Below are 20385 nucleotides of genomic sequence, written 5' to 3' on the forward strand. Positions count from 1 at the left end.
AGCTGAAACTCATCAAATCCTACCTGAGGTCCACCATGTCACAGGAACACCTTAGTGGCCTTGCTGTCATCAGTATTAACCATGCAATTGCTGGGCAGATTTCTTATGATGATATAATTGATGACTTTGCATCAAGAAAGGCAAGAAAGGTCCAGCTTTAGATGGCAGTTGTGCAATTTAGTTTGTGTGTTTCCTGTTTGAAGTGCAATAGTGTAGTAATCAGGTTCTCTTCTTTATAAGTGTGTTATTCTATTTGTGTATTTGTGTGATATAGGATTTGTGCAATTTAGTTGCAGCTGTGTTTTTTGTTAGCAATAGGGTAATAACATTTAAAACAATATAAATATAAAACTATATACATAAATACATACAAAAAGACTCATAAATATAAAAAAAGGTAAGAAAGACAAATAGAAACCACTTGAGGTAAATAAATACAAATAAGAGAATCCAATTATTATCCAATTAATTATTAGTGTAGTTCCAAATGTCTGAATCAAAATTAGTTAGTGGGGCCCTTGCTTTGAGGATCAGCGAAGTGGAGGTGTTGTCTCCTACCTTCACCACCTGGGGGCGACCCGTCAGGAAGTCCAAGACCCAGTTGAACAGGGCGGGGTTCAGACCCAGGGCCCCAAGCTTAATGATGAGCTTGGAGGGTACTATGGTGTTGACTGCTGAGCTATAGTCAATGAACAGCATTCTTACATAGGTATTCCTCTTGTCCACATGGGATAGGGCAGTGAGGGTAGGTGTTATTTGAGCGATAAGCAAGTTAAAAAAGTTAAAAAAGAGAAGATGCAAAATGAAAGGAACTCTTTGAAAAAAAGAGCCATATGAGTCAAATGTTCTGGTAGAATAAACATCTGGATTTATTTTGTTGATCTGAACATTGAACAGGTGCAGCAAACACAGAATAATGATGCTAAGAGTCAAAGTCGGTTGTATAGCGGAGGTGTGACCGGTTTGCAAGGACATTTATTTTTATAACATTTCCTTTCTGTATAGGCCAGCTCTGGGGTATGGTGACTGTGTGAGGGTCCCCCCCCCAGGACACACTGATGAGCCACCCCCCTCCCCCCTTTTCAAACTCTGGTGCCCACGGACACATTCACAGACGTAGGCTCCCTCTACTCCCCCCACCTCAACTAACACAGGAACATGTGGGATCTCAGAAAATAGACTGTTCTTAAAACCCTCTGTGCATGTATCTCTGGCTCCAAGAAACTAGGGATTTAAAAAGACAACATCATTACAGCAGAGCCACAGATATGGAATACATATAAACATCATATATCTATGGCTCTGGTTCACAGTACTTATTGAACACGCTCTCAATTAACATATTTTGAAAAAATATTGATACGTATATATTGATATAATTTTTATAAATGTATATTCAGCAGCAAGAATGAAGGAGATTAACAAGGAGTGAAACAAAACTATTTTTTCAGAGGTCAAATTGACAATTTTTTGACATTCTTCAAATTGTCACATATCAACATGAAGATGTCAGGACATTTCACAACCATCTATTAAACATTTTTATAAGATACAATGAATGGTAAATGTCATATTCTCCTAGAGAGGTAAGTTCACAACCCTATCCAACCCAATATCTAATTTCCAGCTAAATATTAGAGACACTGCCAAGAAATACCCTAATAATGTCATCTGCAATCTGTCTGTAGAAGTGGTCACAGCATTGACCTGTGGATAACCAAACATTTGCTGAGGACCAAATCTATCTTTAACAGAACTGCCCAGTCCAGTTTGAAATTGGTTTTAGCACAACTGCCCATATAGCCAACATGCAGCAAAATAATAGCAGTATTTGGATAAATGGTGATCTGAGATGTGCTTATGAAAAGTTACCACCTTCTCAAATCTGAAGCATGCCAAAATGTACAATTCCTAGATAACTGCTTAAAGTATATTTTAAAATAAGCAAGGAACTATGATTTACTTCACTTAAAACAGAAGAGTTGATTTAGCTCAAACCAGAATGTATCCGATAGTATTTGCAAAGTGTAGTTTAACATTTTAGAAATGTGATTTGTCATTTATTTTAGGATGACCAACTTGAATAACATACAACTTAATGAGAATAAAAACATAGAAAAAATTAGCACCATTTGAGGTAAGAGAGATCAGTTAACCCGTTTGCTGGTAGCACCATCAACCAGTGAAAAGGAGCAATCAGTTGAAATACATTTTTGGAGACAACTGGGCATCCATTGACAGCAGGCTCTTTAGTAAGCATTTTTACAAAACTGATTTCCTCATAATGATATCACCTGTGTAGTACTGAGGTGTTACGAGTTTACATATACTGTACATCTGGAAATGAGTTATCAATAAGGTATTTTCCTATAGTTTAAAAAAAATATACATCATACACGAACACAAGAGAAGCAATGAGGTAGGACAGTGAAGCTAGATGAAGTATACTTGCCAATGAATTGTGGAACTACACTTAGTTCCCCAAGCCCCTTTCTCATTTAGAGTAAGCTTAACATTGGCCTTTTCTCAATTGGATTTGCCCAACTCCTGCGTCCTCTCCTCTGTCCTCTCTCACCTCCTTTTGAAAAACGTCAAAAGGTAATCGAGGAGAGAGAACATGGATGAAAATACATCTGTATGAAATGACTCCTTCTCCACTCGCGTGTCATCAGGCAGTGACATTTACATAATAATACTTGTAAAACACAAAAAACATTTAGTTAGTTGTGCAAGATATTTTATAGATGAAAACTGTAACTAGTATAGTTTTAAAACATGTGCATGTTTTTCTCCAACGACAAAACAAAAGGAAGTGTGGCAGACTTTAAAAATCTTCCGCGAAGGACTCCGGTTTGATACACAACACTTTTTCAAACCTTTAACTAGGCAAGTCAGTTAAGAACAAATTATTATTTACATGACGGCCTACCGGGGAACAGTGGGTTAACTGCCTTGTTCAGGGGCAGAACAACATTTTTACTTTGTCAGCTCGGGGATTTGATCCAGCAACCTTTCGGTTTCTGGCCCAACTCTCTAACCCCTAGGCTACTGTACCTGTCGCCCCATCCTTGATGAAAGGTGGTTATCGAGGAACGGAGGCCACTCTTCCGTTCACCTACTAACAAATTTACATCTCCTCAACACTTATCGGTTTCAGTGTCATGGAGAGAGAGTGAAGGACGGACTTTTGCCCAAATTAGAAAAAAACATTGTATCCGAGGTGGTGATATTGGGCTTCATGAATCACACAGCACAGCGAGGAAGAGAGAGCAGTGGGACTCACTGCCATAATGACGTTATGACAAATCTTCCTTATGAACAACCTCATATCCACTGCATACCTAAGGAAGTGCTGTCAGTACGCCTAGTGGCTGTGATAGGAGGAGGAACACTGGGCAGTTTGGTGGGTTAAACCTGGACTGGTCCTCAGCATGTTTTCATGAACGGGTCAGCCTTTCAGTTGACACGTCTAATATTATATCTTCATTGCTACTTAACCATACCCCCTTTTTTGGCATCAGAAAACAAACGAGTAAACAACATTAACAACATGTGTCACAGGAATTCATAGCGGGCCACACAGCAGAACAGTTTTCACACAAACTAAAAGCTAAATGCATGTAATGTAATACATACTGTGCGCAAGGACCCAACAGGACCATGTTGATCTCTACAGAAATGATAGCAGGACATCTACATTAGGGAGAATATTTAAAAACAAAAATATATTTAGTCTCTGTGGTAGCTTAGATAACTCTGGACTAAAACCTTGGCAAGGGACATTTTTGTGCAAGTTCAACCCCCCTCTCCATTATCAGCATTCAACATTTTGGCTTAATATAACCACTCACCCACAACAACACTCAAGATACCCAGCATCTTTACACATTCAGTTAAGAGCACACAATCCAGTAGTGATGCACATTTTCAAGGTCCTTGAATTTGTGAATCACTTTAGATGATGAAAAAGCACAGTACAGTCCCTGCTTGTTTCATATGTCAACTTGCCCGGATCCCCCCAGCCAGTCCCCATGCTGTCTGTTTGTACTAAGCTCAGGGATCCTGCCAGCCCTGTGGATAAGAGCTGCCCTCCCCTGCTGTATAGCCATTCCAATACATGACCTGTCTGGTAACACAGATGGATCCAACATTTAACCAGAGAGAGAATGGCACCTAGTGCAGTCTGGGGTTTAGCATGCTTCTACTGTCAATAAGAGCAAAGCTATAGCAATGCAACAAGACACTTTGCCTATGTTTTCTTAAGCATCATCTGGGTGGCCATAGGGATCACTGGCTGTGAGGGCTGAGTGAGGCCAGGCCATGTACTGTATACCTAATGGCCATGCCCACTTTTAACCATTAGCTGTCTAAAGAGCTGGAGGGAGGGGCCAGTTATAAATCTTGGCTTTCCTAACAACTAGCTACTCATCAGCACTACAAAATACAGGGAAGGTGCAATTTCTCACATTTTAAAAGTTGTCTGTAAAAAGAACAAACAGCAGACTGAGATCCATCCGTGTCCAAAAAGGACTATGTTTTTTGTTGTCGCCGATCATTCAACCAGGATATAATTCCAGCTGAACTTCCAGTGTTCCCACTGAACCCTAATCTACATCTTTAAAAAAAACACATCATTGAAATAGTGGGGCCAATTCAAAGCACATAAAAATAACAGTCAAAACATGGAAAATATAAACAATGGGACAAGAGAACAGCAGACAGAAAATTAGCGCAACATTTTAAAGAACTAGCTAACATACAGTTCCTCTCTGTATAGCTCTACCGTCTGGTTCATACAGGAAGGACAAAAACATCCTTTACATATTAGTTTCATGCCTAAAGCCCATTCCAATGCCTGGGGAGTGGCATGTTGGTGAGAATAGGCAAACCCTGGGGAATATAAAGCACTGTGTGCCAGAGGCATAGCTTACTGAGGACCACTCTTCACACGTATTCAGTTCATACAAATAAACCAGAACTCAGACCTATCAGGACCATTTAAAAGGTGCATCGATTATTATTATTAGTCTTTTTTCCTTCTTCTAAATAGCCAAAATAAGTTGAGACCAAATCGGTTTTGCAAACAAATCCATTTCTTTACAAATGGAGAATCTGTCACAAGAGATTTAAAGTGCGTTCATTGATTGATTTGAAAATACAGCCCGTCCTTAAAATAGGGGAAATTTAACCCTTCCCTTCAGTCGATTTATCTGAAGTCAATTTGACCATGACTTTGACCTTTGCGCTAGAGAAAAATGGTTCTCTGTGCAGTAAAGATATATCCTTGGGGATCACAAGGACATTAGTATGTTCTCCCTGTGATGTTCAGAGGCCGAGGGACAGGGATCTGATGTCATAAATGTTATTAAATCTAATTTAGATTTACGACTTTGATTTACTGTACCAAACATTTGGCTAAATGTTAAACAGTTGGGTCTATCAACTTAGGGATAAAAGCATATGAAAGAGGACATTCTCAGCTACTGGAACATAAAGACATTTTGGGAGGTTAAAGTAATTTGTGATGTACTTCAAATTGAGGTCAAATTGAGTTGTAGGCCGAATCGAACATAAGGGAAGGGTTATATTGACTCCTAAAGACATTACTTTAAATTGTGGTTTGCCTAGTTTATTTTTCATAGAGATTACCGACGTGAGAGACACTTCTTTTCTTTGAGTTTAGATGCTTCTAATCTACATTTGGATACAATATCAAGCTTAAAGCCCCAAAAAATTAACAAACATAAAAATGACCGCCAGGTAACAAAGGAATTACAATGTCAATAAAAAAAAATACAGGAGTTTACCATGTTAATGTGTAAGTCGGACTAAAAACTGAAAAGTACATGACTTGTGAAAAGAGACTAGTTATATACACTAAAATATCCCCACAGCTTAACAAAACATTGATCGAACTGTAAGAAATACAAAAGAAAAACCATAGACACAAACAAAAATACATAGAAAGTGAAGAGGCAAAAAGGCTTGACAGGCAGACCTGCAGGTGATTCACAGTTAGCCACATGGTCACAGTTGAGAATTCAATCCGCAGCATTTAGTTCCAGGTTGCAGACAGCCAGACAAACCGTTTGGGGAAAAAACATTTGAAAAGTTCTGATGGCATGTCATTGGAAGTTGTCACTATATAGCAATTCATTCCCAGTGGTGTGCCTCAAAGAAGAGGGCTGTGAGAGAGCAGGAATCCTGCTTTATCCAGGGATCTAGCCAGGACACTGACCACTGCAGACAGCTTTACCCACAGCCAAACAAACACAGTACCTGACAAACTTTCACATTCAGACACCAAAGTGCAGTTTAAAGATATCAGCTTTACTTTAGATTAAAATCACATCTTACTAAATAACTGGAGGACACAGTCCCCAATGATTCCCATAAACATAAAGCCTTTCTGGGCTTAAAATCTTGTACCACAACTCCAAAACAGTTGAACGATCTGCAGGACAGCTTGAATAAAGACACTACTACAACAATCACATTTATGTAAACTCAAGTTGGATCTCTCAAGTAGGGTATATACACTGTTAATCATTATCCAGAAAACATATATTCTCAAGACCGTTACACGTCTGATGTGGACAAGCACCACAGACAAATAATGATAAACCTCTCTCTACCAAACTCTTCATGTTTATTGGTGCTCTGTACTATGGAAATCCAAATGGCATATTCCCATGGTAACGAGACCTCAAACCTTGCATCCCATCTAGATGACCACACAGCAATAATCTCTCGGGCAACGGAATATCTGCGCAATGTGGCATGTATCAATTAAGACATGTATATCAGAGAGACCCTGTTGAAAAAGTGCGTATTAACAACCTCCCCACGTCACTTTAAGTACCAATAGCACACACAGAGACTCAACACTAAGGCCTTCAGTGTGGCTAACCTCTGAATCGCGACAAACTAGCATGTCCAGAATATCTTCTTACAAATCAGAAGTTATTTGTCAAGGGAAATCACTAAGAATATTAGGACACAACGTCATGTTCTGACACAGAATATTTGGTTGGAGCGCCACTGCATTCTCTCACAACCAGATGATTGATTTAAGAATCTCTCACACCAGTTCATACGACACACCAAAACACTTAACCACTCACTGCATTGATTGACAGGTAAAGCTGTCTTGCAGGTAAAGCTGTCTTGCAGCTAATGGATTAGGGCCTTGGGCACCTACTGAGGATCTCTAGTGCTGGCCTGGCACACATGAACCTACCCACCCTCTTCTGTTTCGGCAGTCCAAGAAAAGAGAATGAGCTCTAGTATGGTGACAACTTTTCATCACTACATGCCATCGTAGGTGAAATTCTCCATCTTGACGGTTTGTCTAATGAGCAGCTTCGATTCCCGCCTCTCCTCGTTCTTGATGGATTTGTTGATATCCATAATTTTTTCACAGATGTATTTGTTCACTTTGGACAATCTTTGTGTGATCTCTGCGCCGTCCGCCGTTTCTTGAGACACTCGGTCATACAGACACTCTGCAAAAAAGGGAAAAAAATAAGTGTGTATTGTTCAACAAATCACAGAGATATTCCAAACGTTGAGTTGCAAAAGGTGCCCAAAACATCTGACAACAGGCCTATACAGTTTTACCTCTAACTATTTTGAGCTTGCTTGGGGAGAGGGGGGGCTTGGGAAGGGCATCTTTCTTCTTTTTGGTGGCCACACCAGTGACACTCCTGTTCTTGAGGGTCTCAGTGCCCCAGATCATGACGGCCAGGTTCTTGGTGAACTTGGAGTCTCCCTGTGTCCGCTGGAGCTGGTGCCACTTCTCTTCCTGAACCCAGATGCCCCCGCCCAGGTGCACCTGCAGTAACGCAGCACAGATATGTAGTGAGGGTCACCTACACTCAGATCTGAGGCTACACTATAACCAACAGCAGCAAACGCCCATCCCACAACCATTCAGCCCAAATAAGATATCAAAGGGCCATGTTTCAGCAGCTACATACAGTGCCTTGCGAAAGTATTCGGCCCCTTGAACTTTGCGACCTTTTGCCACATTTCAGGCTTCAAACATAAAGATATAAAACTGTATTTTTTGGTGAAGAATCAACAACAAGTGGGACACAATCATGAAGTGGAACGACATTTATTGGATATTTCAAACTTTTTTAACAAATCAAAAACTGAAAAATTGGGCGTGCAAAATTATTCAGCCCCCTTAAGTTAATACTTTGTAGCGCCACCTTTTGCTGCGATTACAGCTGTAAGTCGCTTGGGGTATGTCTCTATCAGTTTTGCACATCGAGAGACTGACATTTTTTTCCCATTCCTCCTTGCAAAACAGCTCGAGCTCAGTGAGGTTGGATGGAGAGCATTTGTGAACAGCAGTTTTCAGTTCTTTCCACAGATTCTCGATTGGATTCAGGTCTGGACTTTGACTTGGCCATTCTAACACCTGGATATGTTTATTTTTGAACCATTCCATTGTAGATTTTGCTTTATGTTTTGGATCATTGTCTTGTTGGAAGACAAATCTCCGTCCCAGTCTCAGGTCTTTTGCAGACTCCATCAGGTTTTCTTCCAGAATGGTCCTGTATTTGGCTCCATCCATCTTCCCATCAATTTTAACCATCTTCCCTGTCCCTGCTGAAGAAAAGCAGGCCCAAACCATGATGCTGCCACCACCATGTTTGACAGTGGGGATGGTGTGTTCAGGGTGATGAGCTGTGTTGCTTTTACGCCAAACATAACGTTTTGCAGTGTTGCCAAAAAGTTCAATTTTGGTTTCATCTGACCAGAACACCTTCTTCCACATGTTTGGTGTGTCTCCCAGGTGGCTTGTGGCAAACTTTAAACAACACTTTTTATGGATATCTTTAAGAAATTGCTTTCTTCTTGCCACTCTTCCATAAAGGCCAGATTTGTGCAATATACGACTGATTGTTGTCCTATGGACAGAGTCTCCCACCTCAGCTGTAGATCTCTGCAGTTCATCCAGAGTGATCATGGGCCTCTTGGCTGCATCTCTGATCAGTCTTCTCCTTGTATGAGTTGAAAGTTTAGAGGGACGGCCAGGTCTTGGTAGATTTGCAGTGGTCTGATACTCCTTCCATTTCAATATTATCGCTTGCACAGTGCTCCTTGGGATGTTTAAAGCTTGGGAAATCTTTTTGTATCCAAATCCGGCTTTAAACTTCTTCACAACAGTATCTCGGACCTGCCTGGCGTGTTCCTTGTTCTTCATGATGCTCTCTGTGCTTTTAATGGACCTCTGAGACTATCACAGTGCAGGTGCATTTATACGGAGACTTGATTACACACAGGTGGATTGTATTTATCATCATTAGTCATTTAGGTCAACATTGGATCATTCAGAGATCCTCACTGAACTTCTGGAGAGAGTTTGCTGCACTGAAAGTAAAGGGGCTGAATAATTTTGCATGCCCAATTTTTCAGTTTTTGATTTGTTAAAAAAGTTTGAAATATCCAATAAATGTCATTCCACTTCATGATTGTGTCCCACTTGTTGTTGATTCTGCACAAAAAAATACAGTTTTATATCTTTATGTTTGAAGCCTGAAATGTGGCAAAAGGTCGCAAAGTTCAACGGGGCCGAATACTTTCGCAAGGCACTGTAAATAAGTAAGGGGCAATGGGTTCCAGCCTGGATGAATTGCACTGAGTATTTATAATGGCATAGAACCCCAGAATGACACATTGTGTAAGTCTGCACCAAACAACGCTACAAGCGGAATGACAGACCTGCCCTGAGTTATAGGTGAGCTAATGCTGAGAGCGCCATGTGTGCCACCCTGCCTTTATCACTGAGAAGTCTTCAGGCTGGCATCCAAAGGCTTTTCTCTTTGCAGCTAATGTGCCTTAGGCCCATGGCCAGCAGACAAGCTTTTCACTGCTCTTAACTTAGAGGAACCCTTTCTCTATTTTCTTTCTAGGGCTACCCGTCAGTCACTTAGATTCCTCCGGTAGAAATAATTAATAGCAGGCAATGTGTGAGAGTTCTAATTTGCTTTTGTTCTTCACGCTTGAACTGAGAGGCTCTCTGCTTGGAACACAAATTCCCCCGTCATGTGAAGCAGGCAGAATTACGTGTGTAGCCCTGCAACCACTAACAGGGCAATAAACAGTGCTGATGCTGAAGCTATAATAAGGACAATCATCTCAGCCTTGTTTACCCTCAAGGAGAGGAGAAGGCTAATTTAATGCAAGTTTATGTGTAAGGGAAAATGTAATGCTTCCTCCCCATCAAAGCGACCACAGCGAGGAAGATGGGGGGGGGGCTGGAGGTGGTTAGACTCACCTTGCCATCATTAAAAGTGTAGACTGTTCTTGGGGAGGGGGAGTGGCTGGAGCTGGTATTGGCCTCTTCTCTGCACACTTCCTGTGGCTCAATGATGGGCTCCACCACCTCTGCTTTGATTGTCTGAGTGCCATTGTCATGCATAGGCTCTGTATGAGGTGCAAAATCAAAAGTAAAGTTGAGATGCATATCTCTAGGCATACTGTGTAGTGTAGTCTCTCAGGAACAACAAGCCTAGAGCACTAACTGAGTCTTTGACTCATCCACAACAGCATGTGGTCAGGGAGTTCTAGTCTTAGCTTTGGACCAGTACATGCAGCAAGGCTTCCCTGTGCACCGAGACAGCGGGACTATTTTAGCCCAGTAAGCTGGCTTGGTGGCTGGCCACACTAAGCTCTAATGTAGCTGATGAGTTTTAATATCGGTCAGCGCACTACATTCCTGATCCCAAAGCACCCTGGCCAGTCTAATCTTTAGCCTGTCCATTAGACCGCCTGGCCCCCATATCACACCCCAGGGGCCCCAATGCAAAACATGTGCAGCTGGCCATGGGACTGGCTTAAAGGGAAAATCCACTCAAAATTGTAGTATTCATTTTTGTGGAAGAAGCATTGAGTGAACAAGCACTTGACACTCAATATTTATTTACATTTTTTGCAAAACCAAAGTCACTGATACTGATTCCCCCCCTCCCCCTCTCAAAAACAAATGATAACAACCAATTCTTTCATAACTTCTGGTATCAACTGTGCATCTGATCACTAAAAGCAATATAAGAAGGTACCCAAACCTACAAATTCAAAATCCAGACAACTCTAAATGTGGCTGACACTAGTCTAGTAAAACAGTTTTTTCTTAACCTGAACAGATGTGCATGGGAGGCTGCAGTGAGAGGTGACTGGTGAGTGTGTGTCTCTCACCGCTGCCCAGCCTCATGAGGAGCACATCCTGCAGCCTCCTGTTGAAGTCACGTAACTCCTTCACTTCTGTCAGCAGGCTGCCATACTCCTTCAGCTTCTTGGCCTGCTGGACCAGCTGCCTGCGGGTTCTCTCCAGCTCCTGCTGTAGCCTCCTAACCTCCTCCTCCTGCTGCCTGTAGCTGTGGACCAGCTCCTCATACAGAACCCGCGGTACCACCGCATCCTCAGGCCCAGAGTCCCCCTCCTCTTCTTCCTCTTCTTCCTCCTCCTCCTCCTCCATCCTGTCCTCCTCCAGGTCCTCCTCTCCCTCCATGCAGGAACTCACAGCATTCCTCTCCAGGCGGGCCACCACCGCTGCCAGGCTCTTGGAGGAGTTGGCAGTGGGACGCCCATGGTCCGGTGTCTGAGCCTGTGGAATCAAAAGGGACTTTATGCAGTTAATCATTGTTTAAAACACAAGGGATATGAATGTGATAATGATGTGGAGACTGCATCATCATTTCATGTGATAAGAGTGATCTGGTGTGTCATAACTGTCATCATTTCAGTCTAATAGAACACTTATGTTACAAATGTTTGACTATGTATCCATGGCTGTGGGGGGCTTTGCTTGACAAAATTATACAGATGGGCTAAAATCACTGGGAAGAGTGGTGTCATGGAGGTCTTGGATGAGCAGCTCAGAGGATTTGCAGCTGTCCAGAGTGCTACATGTGTTAATCCAGCATATTGTAAAAAATAAAAAATAAATAAAACAGCAGGAAACATCCAAAACTCAGTTAGTTAAATTATCAAAAGACAAATTACCATCAGTATTCTTCATATTCCTCATGAACCGCATTATATTGGTGAAGAGGTTGAATCACACACCAACAATTTCACAGAGCCCCAAATCACAGAAATGCTCTAACAGTTTGAAAACTATGAATACTAGTTGACTAGCTTTAGTTGCACCTACCTTTTTATGTCTCAGTGGCAGTCGTTCCTCCCCAAAGTGGTTCTCAACTGAATTTCCCATATTCCTTGTTGACATCTTCGGAATTTTCATCTTTTTTTGCATTATACTATGTTCAAACTCATCAACGTTATCTGCAAAATAGATCTAAGTGTCAGCAAGCATTTGATATATAAAGTCGAGACAGAAAAAAATCGAAGGGAATTTTCCAGGACGTTATGGCAAATACGAGCCAGCTAAAGACCGTTGATCCATGCAGCTCATCTCAATATTGTTTCACCCATCCCTAGTAAACAAGCTGTATGTAGTTTTTGTTTTCTATCCAACTAGCTAATATAGTTAGTTAGCTATCCAGTGTGGACCGAGAATGGTTAGCTAGCTACAGCACGAGAAACAACAACAAACCTAGTTAATGCACTCAACTGACATTAGCCAGGGACTGTTCGAACACGAGGATTAGTAATCTAGCTAAATACCCTAGCTACTGTAGATGTTGAAAATGTATATGTGGCTGCTCTGTTACACGATGCATGTGTGAATGCATGCACACAACGTTACACTCATATGTGTCGAGGACACGTTATTGAAAGCTATAATAACCGTTGTGATGTATACATATTGCTAGCTAACTTGTATGCAGCTGGCTTGACGTTGTCCGACCTAGCTAGCAAAGGTCGATTGATAGTGGTTGCCATCACATCATGAAGCTAGCTAGCTATCATATCAACAACCGTGTAGAGGTGTTGGTGTGTATTGCTAGCTAAAATAACTTATCCAATGTTAGTAAACAATCTGGATGAGTATGTGGCTGGCTAAGCTAACGCGTTAGCTAGCTAGCTGACTGGCTAGCAAGCTAACGTTAATGTCATAGTTAGTTAGCGAACGTTAGATATATTAGCCAACTAAAAACAATGTCATCAAGAAAACCAACGTTAACTAGCTGTACTATGCAAAAATGTGATACGACAACAAATGCCGCCCTGAAAAATAACCGTATGTAAACTAGGTAACGTTAGCAATAGCATCGTAGCGAGAACATTGTTGTCAGCTTGATAACTAACGTTAGCTAGCGAACTTTGTGTTTGACAGCAGACCGAAAAGGCATGTTTTCTTATTCTCTAGGAGCTGTCTAGTCTCACTTTTTCAAACGATTGAACTATTTCAATTCATAAACAGTCAAACAAAGAGAGCACGAAGATAACGTACCTGCAAGGGCAAGAATCTGTGCTTTGCACGACTGGCCTGTACCATTATCTTCTGTTCTGAGAACCAGATACACCTTCTGATTATCAAAATCTGTTTTGTGCAGAGGTCTAAAATCTTTCACATTTGAAGCGGGTAAAGCGTAACACATATCGTCTTCCAAGAACCTCACAAAAGCATACATTATTTCTCTTTGGTCTTGCACTTTGGATATGGTTGACAGTTTTCCCTCTATAAGTATAAAAAATATATATATATAAACCACAAAGGGGAATTGGGAAGGGCTTCTATTCTGCACTCTGCTACTCTGGCCTGGTCTACATCATTTCAGGATATTAGCCGCGCGCTCCATCATAAGACCTTGCTAATAGAAACAAGAATGAGCTTCTTATATTTTTCTTAAATTGAAAATTAATTAATTAAATTATTGAAATAATGAAATAAAGTGTATATACTGACTGACAGGTAACAGGCCACACTACCTACGCATCTACCCTACATAATATCCTAAAGTAAAGACAATGGCAGGAATTCAATCAAACCTTCATTTTAGAACCTCTTGTTTTCTTTTTTTTTTTTAAAGTTTTTGCACCAGAACGTTTTTTATGCATTGGAAGTACATTTTTGTGGCACAGAAAATGTGATTGATTTAAACCTTCAACTGTAACTCAAAAGGAGATGAAGGATAGCACCTTGTTGGTGATTGTGACTGTCTGCGATAAAGCACACATTTATACATCACTCATTACAGAAGTTTATTCTAAAGGAATCTTTATTTTGGTATTTGTACAAACATAAATTATGGTTTGAAATACAGTTAAAGTCAACTTCCTCAACTACTGAGGATATTCAAGAAACATAGTCCCCGGTGAGCTGACTACAAGATTTCAGCTTTTTGTCCTGCTGTTTCTTTCCAGATACTTTCAGCTAGAAGAGCAAAAAAACATAATGATCGTAATCAATAAATTCACCTATTACTTTCATTCTGCCTCTGTAGGTTCCATTGAGTCCTCAACCCCTGGAATGAAACCAAGAGAAGAGAAGAAGGCCACAGAGATGATTATCTGGTCTGATCACTGATTCCATTTGTTTGTGGGCGTACAAGTGTGTCTCAGTCAATGTGTTGCCTGGTGTACCTTTTAATCTTTCCCTTTTTTTTACACTAGATGACAAAGTCCATCTGACAGAAAGGGAACTGTTTGCTATTGTAAAATAGTCCGGTTGTTACACAATGGGATGGATTTCTTCACTTGTATTTTAATAGAGAGTAGCATAGTCGATAAATGGCACTAACAATGTTTTTCTGCTTCGCCAGTCGTAATCGAAAAGTAACTCATGCAGAACTTGGATGCTGTTCTCGTCTGTAATTTCATTGCATTTTTTTTTATTCAGATCAGACATCAAGGCTTGAGGCATAGGTTGCTGTTATGTTAGTGTGAGTTTTCCCTTGTTGAGGGTTGTGAGAGATATGCTGGTCCAGTGGAGATGTTCTCAGACGGAGAATGAGGACAGGTATCTGGATGGCTATTTCAATTATTGTAATAGAACTAGATCTCCTATTTCAATATGGTAACTGCTTTTATCTCTGGGGTTGTGCAATATACTGCAATGCTAATATTCATAGGAACCTTTGTTGTGTATCAGTTTGTCAATCACTGCCAGCAGCATACCACCCTGCATCCCACTGACACTGAGCAGGGTTGGTCCCTGGATTGGAGACCAGATGCTGCTGGAAGTGGTGTTGGAGGGCCAGTAGGAGGCACTCTCTCCTCTGGTCTAAAAATAATGCCCCAAGGCAGTGATTGGGGACATTTCCCTGTGTATGGTGCTGTCTTTTGGATGGGACGTTAAACAGGTGTACTGACTCTCTGTAGTCACTAAAGATCCCATGGCACTTATCGTAAGAGTAGGGGTGTTAACCCTGGTGGTGTCCTGGCTAAATTCCCAATCTGGCCCTCATACCACCATGGCCACTTAATGATCCCCCAGCTTCCAATTGGCTCATTCATTCCCCTGTAACTATTCCCCAGGTTGTTGCTGTAAATTCGAATGTGTTCTCAGTCAATTTACCAGGATAAATAAAATAAAATAGACAACAATTCTCTGAAATTCTGAAATAGTAAGACAAAGAACACTTTAATAAACAAGACCAGTGAGTCTCACTGGTAGACAAGAGATTTCAGCAGTTTCTCATCTCCAATGAAGGATTACTGTTAATCTAATCTACTGTTTAATTGCTAGGTCCTCAAGCCCATGTCTGGCACAATAATACCGCTCAATTCCAGGAGCTGTTGTCTTGAAGTGTCTCAGGCTTAAGACTGAACTTCCCCTATCCTACCTCAAGCAACCTGACCCCAGCATGTAGCGTAACAGATCTGCACACTAATTCTATATACTGTGGAATGAGAATAGATATACTTAAAACCATTACAACTATGAAGTTTCCCCACCCTTAAATACATAAAAGCAACATGTTAAACACACATTTATAGAACAGTTAGAAGGTAATACAAACGCTATTAAAAGAGCACTTAGGCCACATAAAGGATACATTTTCCTGAAGCTTTGGGAGCAGTTTGCACTGTAGACTTTAGTCAGTGCAGAGTCAGACATCATGTCCTGCCAATTACCTCCTCGCTGCCTTCCTCATTTATCTTTATTGGTGATACATTACCCCATATTAAAAATAGACATGGGATAATAGCAGTAATGATGTTGATGATGGAATTAGACTGCTGAGACGGACGTCATCTCGTTGTGACTGGAATTTAAACGGGCTTCGCATTATGATCACAGCAGGTCTTTAGTGCCTCCATGCCTGTGTGTTGGACGGGGTTTTCAAGTGGATGTGGGATTTTGGTGGAAACGCTGTGACATTAGGTATTATTAGCATAAGCGCACAGCCAATCAAAACAAAGAACCTGTGCCAATCTGTGCGATGGACAGACGCAAGCACAGGTGTGTCTGACGGCGAGCCGGGGCTGATGGCAGCAGGTTGGCATGCAGAATGCTATGCCCTTGGCCAAGCATATGAGAGTACAGCAGGGACAGCAGGATCAATTGGACAACTATTAGAAGTATGCCTTAAGATCATGTGTTTAAGGGAAACACTCACAGGAAATGAGGGTATGGTAGTAAATCCAAGACAGGCTTTTTAAAACATGGGAGAGTCTATTTTTCAAGGGACTATTTACATAAAAATAATGCTTTTATTTTTGGGGTGGAGTTGTGTCTTAGTAGAGTTCCTTTATTTTGCCTGTTAATTAACATTTCATTAAAAACTAGGCGACCATGAAGTAGTCAGACTTCCAAACTGACAGCAAGAGCACGAACAAACTTTATTGTGTAACTCCTTCATTAAATATTTAAAGAGGTATCATCGCTCCCCCCGCCATCCTGCAGAGTATTCTCATTGATACACTAGAGTAAATTTATATTTTCTTAAAAGAACAAATGACTGCTGCAGAAATAGTGATCATATTTCAGTGCCGGTCAATTCAGCTCATTAGGGCCACTCTTCCTCCAGGGAATTTTGTATTGATTGGCGAGGGTCATGGGGCTATATTCTGCACTCTCGTAATATGAATTCTCAAAGCTGTATTAGTATGGACAGAAAGAATATAAAGAATTGACACTACAGTTATTTAGCTGAAAGTCGTTGGCCATTTGCTGCATATACGCTACATGACCAAAAGTATGTGGACAACAGCTCGTCGAACATCTCATTCCAAAATCATGGGCATTAATATGGAGTTGGTCCCATCTTTGCTGCTATAACAGCCCCGAATCTTCTGGGAAGACTTTGCACTAGATGTTGGAACATTACTGAGAGGACTTCATTCAGCCACAAGAGCATTAGTGAGGTCGGGCACTGATGTTGGGCAATTAGGCTTGGCTCACAGTCGGTGTTCCAATTCATCGTAAAGGTATTCGATGGGGTTTAGGTCAGGGCTCTGTACAGGCCAGTCAAGTTCTTCCACACCGATCTCGACAAAATATTTCTGTATGGACCTCACTTTGTGTACAGGGGCATTGTCATGCTGAAACAAGAAAAGACCTTCCCCAAACTGTTGCCCCAAGTTGGAAGGCCAGAATCGTCTAGAATGTCATTGTATGCTGTAGCGTTAAGATTTCCTTTCATTGGAGCTAAGGGGCCTAGTCCAAACCATGAAAAACAGCCCCAGACCAATATTCCTCCTCCAACAAACTTTACAGTTGGCACTATGCATTCGGGCAGGTAGCGCTCTCCTGGCATCCGCCAAACCCAGATTTGTCTACTGGGGGGCCTCCTGAGTGGCGCAGCGGTCTAAGGCACTGCATCGCAGTGTTTAAGGCGTCACTACAGACCTGGGTTCAATCTCAGGCTGTGTCACAGCTGGCCGTGACCGGGAGACCCATGAGGCGGCGCACAATTGGCCCAGCGTCGTCTAGGTTAGGAGAAAGTTTGGCCGGCCGAGATTTCCTTGTCCCATCGCACTCTAGCTACTCCTTGTTGTGGGCCGGGCGCCTGCAAGCTGACTTCAGTCGCCAGATGGACAGTGTTTCCTCCGACACATTGGTGCGGTTGGTTTCCGGGTTAAGCGAGCAGTGTGTCAAGGAAGGGTTGTGTTTAGGAGGACACATGGCTCTCAACCTTCGCCTCTCCCGAGTTCATTGGGGAGAAAAATGGGAAAAATGTAAATAAATGAGTCTGTTGGACTGCCAGATGATGAAGGGTGATTAATCACTCCAGAGAACGTATTTCCACTGCTCCAGAGTCCAATGGCGGTGAGCTTTACACCACTCCAGCATTGCGCATGGTGATCTTAGGCTTGTGTGCGGTTGCTCAGCCATGAGAACGCATTCTCCATAGACAAACATTGGCAGTAGAATGGTCTTACTGAAGGGCTCACTAAGCCCTTAACCCATTTCATTAAACTCCCAAAAAACAGTTCTTGTGCTGACATTGCTTCCAGAGGCAATTTGGAACTCAGTAGTGAGGACAGACAATTTTTATGTGCTCCGTGCTTCAGCACTCGACAGTCCTGTTCTGTGAGCTTATGTGGCCTACCACTTCGTGACTGAGCCGATGTTGCTCCTAGATGTTTCCACTACACAATAACAGCACTTACAGTGAACCTGGGCAACTCAAGCAGGGCAAAAAATTTGACAAACTGACTTGTTGGAAAGGTGGCATCCTATGACGGTGGCATTTTTAAAGCCAGTGAGCCCTTCAGTAAGACCGTTCTACTGCCAATGTTTGTCTATGGAGAATGCATGGCTGTGTGCTCGATTTTATACACCTGTCAGCAACGGGTGTGACTGAAATGGCCCAATCCACTAATTTGAAGGGGTGTCCACATTTGTTTGTATATACAGTACCAGTCAAACGTTTGGACACACCGACTCATTCAATGGAATCATGTAGTAACCAAAAGTGTTAAACAAATCAAAATATATTTTATAGTTGAGATACTTCAAAGCAGCCACCCTTTGCCTTGATGACAGCTTTGCACAATCTTGGCATTCTCTCAACCAGCTTCATGAGGTAATAACCTGTAATGCATTTCAATTGACAGGTGCGCCTTGTTAACAGTTCATTTGTGGAATTTATTTCCTTCTTAATGGATTTGAGCCAATCAGTTGTGTTGTGACAAGGCAGGTTTGGAAAACAGACCTATTTGATTAAAAAAACAAGTCCATATTATGGCAAGAACAGCTCAAATAAGCAAAGAGAAACAACAGTCCATCATTACTTTAAGACATGAAGGTTGCAGAGGATAAGTTCAGAGTTAACTGCACCTCAGAATGCAGCCCAAATAAATGCTTCACAGAGCTCAAGTAACAGACATCTTAACATCAACTGTTCAGATTGAGACTGCGTGAATCAGGCCTTCATGGTCGAATTGCTACAAAGAAACCAATACTTGTAAGGGTTTTCTTGTGGTGAATGAGAGGCAGACCAAAACACAGCGTGGTTTCTATTCATGGTTCTTTAATAAAGACAACACATGAACAGACTAACAAAACAAGAACCGTGAAAACCTAAACCAGCCCTATCTGGTGCAAACACAGAGACAGGAACAATCACCCACAAAAGCCGACACCAAACAGGCTACCTAAATATGGTTCCCAATCAGAGACAATGACTAACACCTGCCTCTGATTGAGAACCATATCAGGCCAAACATAGAAATAGACAAACTAGACATGTAACATAGAATGCCCACTCAGATCACACCCTGACCAAACAAAACATAGAAACATACAAAGCAAACTATGGTCAGGGTGTGACAATACTAAAGGACACCAATAAGAAGAAGAGACTTGCTTGGACCAAGAAACACGAGCAATGAATATTAGACAGGTGGAAATCTGTCCTTTGATCTGATTAGTCCAGATTTGAGATTTTTGGTTCCAATCGCTGTGTCTTTGTGAGATGCAGAGTAGGTGAACGGATGATCTCTGCATGTGTGGTTCCCACCGTGAAGCATGGAGGAGGTGTGATGGTGTGGGGGTGCTTTGCTGGTGACACTATCTGTGCTGTATTTAGAATTCAAGGCACACTTTATCAGCATGGCTACTACAAGATTCTGCAGCGTTACGCCATCCCATCTGGTTTGCGCTTAGTGGGACTATCATTTGTTTTTCAACAGGACAATGACTCAACACACCTCCAGGCTGTGTAAGGGCTATTTGACCAAGAAGGAGAGTGACGGTGCTGCATCAGATGACCTGGCCTCCACAATCACCTGACCTCAAGCCTATTGAGATGGTTTGGGATGAGTTGGACCGCAGAGTGAAGGAAAAGCAACCAACAAGTGTTCAGCATATGTGGGAACTCATTCAAGACTGTTGGAAAAGCATTCCTCATGAAGCTGATTGAGGCAATGCTAAGAGTGTGCAAATCTGTCAATGAAGAAAAGGATGGCTACTTTGAAGAATCTAAAATCTAAAATATGTTTTGATTTGTTTAACACTTTTTTGGTTACTACATGATTTCATATGTGTTATTTCTTAGTTTTGATGTCTTCACT

The 20385-nt window shown here is 41.6% G+C and overlaps 2 protein-coding genes and 1 long non-coding RNA gene across 4 annotated transcripts in view; 1 reads left to right on the forward strand and 2 right to left on the reverse strand.

The window, feature by feature from the left end:
* The window catches only part of LOC110522763 (cytosolic carboxypeptidase 6), a 472883-nt gene that overhangs the window by 109311 nt on the left and 343187 nt on the right, over positions 1-20385 (reverse strand). The gene's annotated exons all lie outside the window — the stretch shown is intronic.
* Positions 846-13676, reverse strand: bend5 (BEN domain containing 5). 2 transcript variants are annotated; one of them, XM_021599175.3, is made up of 6 exons: positions 13373-13676; positions 12170-12300; positions 11212-11620; positions 10292-10440; positions 7621-7834; positions 846-7505 (listed from the first exon to the last, which is right to left on the reverse strand). In XM_021599175.3, exons 1-6 carry the CDS (start codon positions 13551-13553, stop codon positions 7309-7311), a joined length of 1281 nt encoding a protein of 426 aa, XP_021454850.2. In that variant the 5' UTR covers positions 13554-13676; the 3' UTR covers positions 846-7308. The 2 variants fall into 2 exon arrangements, with proteins under 2 accessions (XP_021454850.2, XP_021454849.2); XM_021599174.3 differs by having other exon boundaries at positions 11152-11620.
* LOC149983953 (uncharacterized) lies at positions 12385-20141 on the forward strand. Its single transcript, XR_016495171.1, has 3 exons — positions 12385-12466; positions 14367-14436; positions 20005-20141. It is a non-coding gene; the product is annotated as an uncharacterized LOC149983953 (long non-coding RNA).

Source organism: Oncorhynchus mykiss, chromosome 4, assembly GCF_057628025.1.
Source record: "Oncorhynchus mykiss isolate SJ-2025 chromosome 4, ASM5762802v1, whole genome shotgun sequence".
Classification (NCBI taxonomy): Eukaryota; Metazoa; Chordata; class Actinopteri; order Salmoniformes; family Salmonidae; genus Oncorhynchus; species Oncorhynchus mykiss.